This window comes from Hipposideros armiger, unplaced genomic scaffold, assembly GCF_001890085.2.
Source record: "Hipposideros armiger isolate ML-2016 unplaced genomic scaffold, ASM189008v1 scaffold_295, whole genome shotgun sequence".
Taxonomy (NCBI): domain Eukaryota; kingdom Metazoa; phylum Chordata; class Mammalia; order Chiroptera; family Hipposideridae; genus Hipposideros; species Hipposideros armiger.
In genome coordinates, this window is record NW_017731645.1 from 1,111,925 (window position 1) to 1,120,941 (window position 9,017).

Below are 9,017 nucleotides of genomic sequence, written 5' to 3' on the forward strand. Positions count from 1 at the left end.
CCTCAGACCCCACCCTCCAGAACCCAGCCCCCTGAAACCCCAGCCTCAGGGGGCCCCAGCCCCGACCTCAGACCCGCTAGCTGGGGGCTCGAAAGGGCGGTGCAGGCCGTGTTCAGGGTGGAGGGGCTGGGGGCTGTTTCTTGTTGGCGTCCAGTTTGGGACACACCTGGCACGTTGTAAAGTGATTTACGAAGTGAAAGTGTTAAACGAGGCCACCAGCTGGAGGCCCGACCCGGCTTTATGGGTTTTATTAGGTGCCCTATTATGGAAAATAAACTTTAATCCGACCATAAAAACCAAATCTGAAAACCATATTTGCCCTGTGGTCTGGAACCCGCAGCATTCCTGGAGGAGGTCACGCCTCCGAAGGGATTAGTTTTATTGAGGGAGACACAGTGCGCGCAGGACTTTGATACAGGGTGGGGGGGCCACGTCCTGCGGGGGTTTCCCACGAAGCCCACACCCTGCGCTGCCCGCTCCCTGCAGCCCCAGGGTCCCCCTTCCAGCGGGTCCTGCTTCGCCGTAGAACCCCTCCCAGCGGTGCCCCCTCCTCCATCCCCCACCGCCGCGCGTGGGAGTCACCCCCACCCGTGGAGCGCAGTCCTCGCCTGGCCACTCCGTGGGGACTCGGAACTTCCCTCCACCCGCGGGCTGTGGCGTGGAGTTCCAGGGGAAGCCGCTGAGAGCAGTTAACCTGCAAGCCTGGGAGGTGCTTGAAGGAACCCGCCTGCTGCGCTGGGCGGTGCCCAACACGGAGAGCTGCAGCCTGGCGCGCCGAACGCCGGCTGCTGGGGACCGGGGTGTGTGGGGGGGTGCTCCCTCCCTGCCTCCTGTGCGCCCTGGATTTTCCACAGCAAGTTGGCCCAGTCTTTAGGAGGGCGGGAGGAGGCAGAGGGTCTGTTTTATCTACCGTAACCACTTTACAAACGTGTCTAGTATAGCAGCGCTACCTGCATACATATGGGTGCTCAGCAGGTCTCTAGAACTGATTCATGTCACAAAGCCAAAACTCCCACCCACTGAACACGTCCCCTGTTCCCTTTCCTCCCAGCCCTGGTAGCACCTTTCCACCCTCTGCTTCTAAGAGTTTGACTGTTTTAGATTTCAGATCTGAGCAGAATTATGCAGTATTTTTGTGACTGGCTTGTTTCTCTTAGCACAGTGTCCTCAAGGTTCATCCAAGTTGTGGCCTGGAGCAGGAGTCCGTCTTTTTTAGGGCTGAGTACTATTCCATTGTAGGTGCGTAGCCCATTTGTCTTGATCCAGTTACCTGTTGACAGAAACGCAGGTGCACATCTCTCTTCCAGGTCCTGCTTCTAATCGTTTTGGATACCCACCCAGGTGTGTAGGCTTGCTGGGTCATGTGGTAGGTCTAGGTGTTTTAGGGCCCTCCACACTGTTTTGCAGAGCGGCTGCACCAAGTTGCATTCCTGCTAACAGCACACAAAGCTGGGTTTCTCCACATCCTCGCCGCCACTTGCCGTTTTCTTCTGTTTTGCTTCTGTTTTTGTAACAGCCATCCTAGCAGGTGAGGGGGTGGGGGGTGATTTGTGTTTCCCTGATGATTCAGTGCCATCGCCCACCTTTTCCGTGCTGTGGATCACTTGGGTGCCTTCTTCAGAGAAATGTCTATTCACGTCCTTTACCTATTTTTTAATTGGATTTTTGTGGTGGTTGGTGTTGAGTTGTATGTGTTCTTTATATGTTTCGGCTATTAACCCTGTATCAGACATATGGCTGGCAAGTGTCCTCTCCCACCCTAGGTCGCCTTTTCATTCTGTTATGGTTTCCTTTGCTGCACAAAAGTGTTTACGTTCAGTGTGATCCCATTCGCCTATTCTTGCGTGCATTGTCTGTGCTTTTCGGTGTCATAGAAAGTCCTTTACGCTGATTTTTGCCAAATGACTTCCGTCTGGGGATGGGGTAGATGAGGGTCCACCGCTGGAAAGAACAAGCCCATTCGTCTTTATTCTTTGTTCCCGCTCTTCCCGGGCTCCTGGGGACCCCGGACCCTGGGCCAGAGTTCCGCGAGGACTGGATAGGAAACCCCTGTGCTGTCGCCTGGAGGGCTCGTGTGGATGGGTCTCTTTATCACAAAACGGGCTTTCTTCCCATTCTTTTGCTCCTGCTGGAGACACTAGCACCGGGCCATGTGCCCCTTTCCAGGAACCAAGGAGGACCTCCCTTTACTGTGAAGAGAAGGAGCCCCAGCGGGGTGGGCTGGGGTTCCCAGAGAATGGGGCCCCGCCTTGGGTGGGGTGCCCTCCTGAGGGTCGCAAGGCGGAGCAGGGGAGACCTGGCCTGGCACCAGGGCTCCAGGCCAGAGGCCCGCGTGGTCGCTGGGAAGCCTGGGCTTGTCTGAAAACAATGCCTCACCTCCCTCTGGGCTCGGGCTCCCTAAACCTGGCTCGTGTCCTGGGAACCGGGTCTTCGGGGCTGCAAAGCCTCTCCCTGCGCAGGGTTGGCAGGACGCACGGGTGAGGGTGCGCTTCCTGAGGCAGGTGAATTGGGGCCTGGTGGCGCTCGTGGCGCGGAATGAATTGTTCGTCGTGCCCGGAGTGGGTGAGGATGAGCCAGTGATTATATTTAAATTTGCTATAATTGATTTGGGGAAGAGCTACTGTGACAAGAACGAATTGATCATTAAATTTATTAGCGAGATAAATTCCGCTGCGATTAAGCAGCTGGCTGGAGCCGCTGGGGCCGCGGGCGGTCCGGCCTTCCAGGCCGCCAAGTCCCCGCGCCAAGCTTGGGCTGGCTCCGCTGGAGGCCGGGGCGTGGGTCATAATAATTACGTCTTCCCGGGGGGGGGGCCCTCTTCCCCTTGTCGCAGAGAGAGCGGTCTGTTCCCGGGGCGGAGGGACAGAACCTGCGCTGAGGCTTGAGGCCTGACTCCCAGGCCGGATGTCCCCGCAGGCCCCATGCGTTCCTGGTTGCCCAGCGTTGAGGTGGGGGTGCCAACGCAAGGCCGGCCGAGTAGGGCGTCAGGGAATAAACCCCAGATGTGGAGCCAGCCGGGGAAGAGATCGCTTCAGGCTGAACTCACCAATGTGTTAGAAATTAAAACGAGATGTACACCGACTGCAGGTTGCTTTTTAACCCCAAACCGCAGGTCTTTCTCCTCTTCCACCCACTTCCTCTCCCTTCCTAGGGGCCCTCTGGCTGTCCCACCGGTTCCAAAAACAGTCCCGTTCCCCCAGAGCACCTTTGGACCCCGAGGCGGCCAGGCCCGCCCGGCAGCTGCCCCAGCCGGGCTCCCGCAGCCGCGCCCCCGGCCTTGGCTGAGGTTGGATTTTATGGAGGGAGCGCAGGGTGATAATGAGCTGCCAGCGAGGATATTAATCTCACCCGGCCCGACGCGGAGGCGTGGCCCCGCTCGCCTGCGCCGTAATCACCCGAATGAAACGCCAGGCCCTTCTGAACTCATTTATCAGCTGGTGGGGGTGGGGGGCGATCACCCCGCGCCCAGGTGACGGGGGGGGAGAGTGGAGAACGGAAGGCACGAGGGAGGGAGGAAGCAGCAGTGTCCCCATCACCGATTTCCTCCAGGCCCAGAGAGGCCCCGGCTCAGCGATGGGGGAAGGGGAGCCGGCGGAGAGCGCGGGCCGCGCCATGTGTGCAGCACATGGCGCGGCCCGCGGGTGATTGATGGCGCGCGCTGCCGAGGTTTATTAACCCAGAGCCAGCGCAGCCCGGGCGGGACGCGTTCCTGCCGCCCGCTGCGGTCCTCGCGGACTTTTGTACGGAGCCCGGGAAACCGGCCCTGGCCGAGTTCTGCACTGCGGAGGGAGAGGAGAGAGGCCAGGCCGAGGACAGAGAAGCGCCGCGCGCTGCGAGGCCACCAGGGACATCCTCGAAAGTGGCGCCTGGGACACGCGGACCCCAAATGCCAGTCAGGTGTAACCGGTTGAAGCTCATTTTCTGAAACACTCAAAGTGTGTTTCCACTTGTGCCAGCGAAGCGACAAGACCCTCAAGGAAACAAGAAAATAAACACCCGGAGACCAGAGTCGCTCTCCTGGGGTTCAGCATCCGGGACAGATGTGAGCCAGGCACCCGGACACGCGCGCACACCTGGCCTCAGGTACTTTTACCAACACTTCGCACCTGCGACTCCCGGGCAGCGGGACTCGGTCCCCCGCCCAGCTCAGGGCCCAGAGGACGAGGTGGTCCTGACACCCAGTGGCGATTCGGATTTTCACCTTCTGCGGTCAACTGTGAACAACCCCTCCCGACATTTCAGCCACAAAAACAGGAAAGCCCGCTTTCAAAAACCCCCCGAGACCTGCACGCTCATCCAGTAAAAAACCAATTTATTTTACATTCCATCCTGGGCGATGGGAGAAGCTAAATAATAATTTAGCATGCATAAGTAGACGTTTCTTTTTATATATAAATACAATGTACAAAAATAAAGACAGTACAGCTTTGAGATTTCCAGCAGTTTGAGCGCTCATGACATCAAGTTTTTTTTCCCCCTAAGATACAATAAACACGAAGCATTTTTTTCTTTTTTTCAATACTCAATAGAATGGCGTGTCCAGAGAAGGTTTCAAGTTCCCAGGTCGCTTAACACTGTAGGTGTCCGCCTTCTCCATTCGGGAAGGGGTGCTGGGAGGCTTCGCCTGGCGGCGAGCGGCCGGTGCCCCCGAATACCGCCCCCCCAAACGCTAACCGAATTTAAATTGAAACGATCAAGAGTTCAAGTTTGAACGCTGGGCCTCCCTCTCCTGTCCTTTGAAGAGCTGACAGGTGCTGTGGCCCAGACGGGCGGTCCCCAGGATGGGCGGGGTGGGCCGGGCGCGGGTGCTGGCCGCCGAGGGGCGCGGGCCCTGTCGCCCACCGAGGACCCTACTGAGGCGGGGGCTGGTGCCCGGGCCGTGGGGGCGGCGAGTCGGCCCCGGAGGAGCAGTCGGAGGACACGGCGAGCGTGCTGGCGCCGTTGCTGTAGGGAAACCGGTCCTCGTCGTCGTCCTCGTCCTCCTCGGGGTCACTGTCCCTCAAGTCCCGCCGGCGGCGTCCGCTGCCCTTGTCGCCCGGCGCTGGCGGTCCCAGCAGCTCCTCGTCGCCCTTGTCCTCCGCGCCGCCGCCTCGGCCCGCGCCCCCGCCACCTCTCTGCTTCTCTGCCTCCTGCGCCGCCTGTTCTTTGGCCTTTTTGCTGCGTTTCCACTTCATCCGCCGGTTCTGGAACCAGATCTTCACCTGCGGGCACAGGCGGGCTGTGAGGCACGGTCTCCTCCATCCCCCTCTGTTCCTCCGAGCCCCCTGGTACCTGCACCCGCCCCGGAGGGGGGTTCAGATTGGAGGACTCGGGAGCTCCAGGGGGTGCAGCAAACCCCAGAGCCGGGCGGGGGCGCCACGGAAGCTGAGACTGGGACCCCCAGTGCCCGCACTTGTACCCACGCCCTCGGTCTGCGGAGCAGCTCGGGCACCGGTACAAGGCTGGGAATCTCAAAGTGTTCCCTCCTCTCTTTCCGGAACAAAACTTCTCAATTGTGGCCTGGGGACCACCTGCTTCAGGGTGGGGAAACTGTGGTTAGAATGCAGATTCCTGGGCCCCACTGCAACCTACTGACTCAGACCTGCAGGCGGGACACTGGGACTCTCCCCGATGTCACTCCGCACCCTAAGGGTGGGAAGGGTGCAGCCGGAGACGCTGGGGGCGGAGGAGGGTCAAGAGGGCAGAGGTGACCATGTCCCCTGGAGGCCAGGATGTTTGCGGAGCAGCTCACCTGGGTCTCCGTGAGCATCAGCGACGTGGCCACCTCGAAGCGCTTGGGCCGGGACAAGTACTTGTTGAGCTTGAACTGGTGCTCCAGCTCGAGCAGCTGCTGGCTAGTGAAGGCCGTGCGCGGCCTGCGGCACTTCCCCAGGAGGTTCGACTGCGCCTGGGCTGCGGAGAACAGGGCATGAGGCTGCAGCCTGGCTCAGCCCTCCGCCCGCTCCCTCTCGCCCCGCCGACGCCTCTTTAGGAAAGGCTGTGCACACTGCCCACTGGCCTTCCAGAGTCTCCCTCTTCTGTCCCTGACAGTGACCCCTCCCCAGAGGATGCGTCAGCTGGAGGAGGGGGGCCAGGGAGCCCAGGACCTGGAGGCCAGGTGGAGCCTGACGCTTTGGGTTTGATGGGACCAAGTCTTTCTATCTCAGACAGGGTCTGGGTGTCCTGATTAAAGGGGGTATCAGCCAGCCATGCCCTTTCCACCTGGGTGGGCGCTGGGAGAAAGAAGGGTGACAAAGGCCAGAAGCAGGGCCCCAAGGGGCAAGCCACCCCTCACTGCCCAGCAAGCTTTCCCAACTCAGGCCCAGATCCAGGCAGCTTCTGGACTCACTGCTTCTTCCCACTCAGCTAGGAGCTGGCAGGATTTGCAGGCTGCCTCCGTGGGTACAAAAGGAGGAGAAAAGGGGAAAAGAGAAGAAAGGGAGGAAAGGGAAGGGAACCAGATCACCGGCCTAAATACGAGTATTCATCAGAGGCCCTCCCCATTTTAAATGTTTTCTTGGCCGCCAGGCCCCAGGGTACAGAGAGGCCAAGCCTGGGGAGACGGGACAATTCTCCGTATGCAAATAAAGGCCTAGGCAGAAGGGGGCTTCGCTTTCTAGGCACTCAAGGAGGTCTCTCACTTTATTTACATAATTTCACACGGTTACATCACAGAGAATTTTATGACCTCAAAACGAGACTTCCCTTGATTTCCCAGGAGCCTGACAAGCGTTAGACAATACAAGAAAGGAAAGAGGCCAGCCCAGGGCTGGACGAGCCCAGGCTCCCCCGAGACGGGCAATTTGCTTTATGGGAAGGCCCACGCCTCCCACTTTAGTTAAACGAGGCCCTGAATTCCCAACTTGACAATACATTAGAACTTTAATTAAAACACTGGCTTGGAAGGGACCCTTTGGGAAGTGCCATCCAACAGCAGAGATGACCAATTAAAGAAACCGAACAGGTTTTCGGAGACCGGAGGGGGGGGGCTGAGGACACAGTCCACACCCGTCCCTGCTCCTTGCTGTCTTTTAGGGTTCGATGACCACATTCCTCTCTGGACTTCAGGCTGGCTGCGTCTTAATTTGGCTACCTCTTAATTTGGCTACCTCTTGGTCGAAATTGGGAATCAGATGGGCGAAGTGTGTTGGCAAAGGGATGTGGCTTTAATCGATTTCCTGAGTGACCTTGAGTTCCACGCAGACCCACGAAAGGACCAGGGTGGCTAGGGAACCCGGCACCCAGGGGACGCCAGTGTAGAAACCACTGCTGCCCCCCACGGTGGGAAACTAAACACCCCATTCTCTGGGAAGCAAGTCAAAATGAAAAGTCCAGGGGCTAGCTTTCCATCAGAAAGGGTGCCCTGGGTTTGGCTGACCCGGGATCTGCAGGCTCAGCTGTGTCTGAAGCAACAGCCCCCCAACTGAGAGGTGAGAGCAAGCTTTCCCTCTTCTCTGCAGGGGGCTCAGGAGGCGGTGACTCTCCACTGGGAAGGGATCGGTGGCCCTTAGGGCCTCCGGGAGCTGAGCTGAGAAAAGGCCGGGGTGGCCTAGGGCAAACAGTGCCCATGCTGAGATTTTTCTCACCGGTCTGTGACTTCTCCAGCCCTCAGGGTCCTAGCTTTTCTCTGTTTAGTTACAGCCATGGCTCCTAGCAGAGGAATCTGAATTCTGGCAAGTGTTTATTTCTGTTTTCTTTTTGGCTCCCACCCCCCACCCCTTGCCTGCATCTCCTCAGTCTAAACAAATCTACTCAGACGGAAACAATGGGGTCCCTTTGTTTGGGTGTTGGGCGCTGGAAGCATAAAGCCTTATGCATCTTGCTCCACGCGAAGCCGTGCCCCTGCCCCAGGAAAGCCCCAACGGGCCCAAGCCTCACGGAGGTGTCCGCCTGAGTGGCCACCCTGCCACCCAGTCCATCGACTGTCGAGTTGGAGGTGGCTGGCCCTCCCTGGCTCCTACCGAGGGAAGGGTTTCTACTGTGTTGGGTGCCTCCACTTCGGCGGGCAGTTGCTGCTGAGAGTCCCTGCGATGGGGTTCCGGAAGGAGGGTGCATCTCCCGCCCTCAGGAGCTCACCACCGCTCAGTTCAAGCCAGGCCATCGGCCCTCAGGGCACCGCACCCTGGACTCAGCCCCCTTCCAGAGGCGGACAGCGGCCAGGAGGTCCGCCGGCTCTGGGCTCGGGCCCTGGGCCTCTTGAAGCCTATTTCTCTTTCCCTGCTCCTGGATCGAGTCTCCCTCTCCTGGGAGGGTTGGGGGGCGGAGAGGGGGGGTTCTCCAGAGCCCAGGATGCGGGAATCAAGTCAACACTTTCCCTGAATAAGCGCCTGGTTCCGGCGGCCCGGTCCCCAGGCCCGCCTCACTCGGGCGTTCTTCGGCAGTTTCCCCCACTTCCTTCTCCTGGGGCCTGCCGGTTAATCATTAGATTTTAGTCGCACACCTCCAACTGCCCCTTCCCGTTAAAAGAGAAAGAGAAGGCAAGACCCGTGCGTGGCCATTTTAAGAGTCCGCTGCCAGCCCCACGCCGCTCAGCCCGCAGGAGTCCTCGCAGGCCCCGGGCGGAGCGGAGGCGGCGCGCCTCCACGGCTCCCTCCGAGCGGAGAGCAAGGGAAAGAAAGTGCTGGCGGAGGCGGGCGCGCCAGACAACCGTGCGCCAGGACTGCCCCTGCCCCATCTTCTCCTCCGTCCCCAGGCCCGCGGGCGGCGCGGTACTCACAGTTAAAGTCGGGCATCTTGGGCAGGATCATGCCCGCGGTGGATGCACGCAGCCACTGGTCCAGCTGGAAGGTGCCGGCGCCCAGCTTGATGGGGTCGGCGGGGTGCGCGGGGTGCGCGCCCTGCACCTGCGGGTACGGGTAGGAGAGCGCCGGGTGCTGGCCGGCCAGCGCGGCAGCCGCGGCCGCGGCCGAGTAGCCATAGACCGGATGCCCGTAGAGCGCCGCTTGCGCCGGGAGGCCCGCGCCGCCCTGCGCGCCCCCCGGGTGCAGCCCCAGCGCCAGGCCCCCCGCGGCCGCAGCAGCGGCAGCGGCAGCCGAGTG

General features: G+C 60.0%; 1 protein-coding gene across 1 annotated transcript in view; it reads right to left on the reverse strand.

Annotated features, from left to right (window-relative positions):
• Positions 1-4,378: 4,378 nt before the first annotated feature.
• The window catches only part of MNX1 (motor neuron and pancreas homeobox 1), a 5,371-nt gene continuing 732 nt past the window's right edge, over positions 4,379-9,017 (reverse strand). Inside the window, exons 2-4 of the mRNA XM_019659087.1 lie at positions 8,696-9,016; positions 5,732-5,892; positions 4,379-5,201 (exon numbers count right to left, since the gene is read on the reverse strand). Of these exons, the coding sequence (XP_019514632.1) occupies positions 4,851-5,201; positions 5,732-5,892; positions 8,696-9,016 (833 nt within the window). The 3' untranslated portion in view covers positions 4,379-4,850. The remainder of the gene's footprint in view (positions 5,202-5,731; positions 5,893-8,695; position 9,017) is intronic.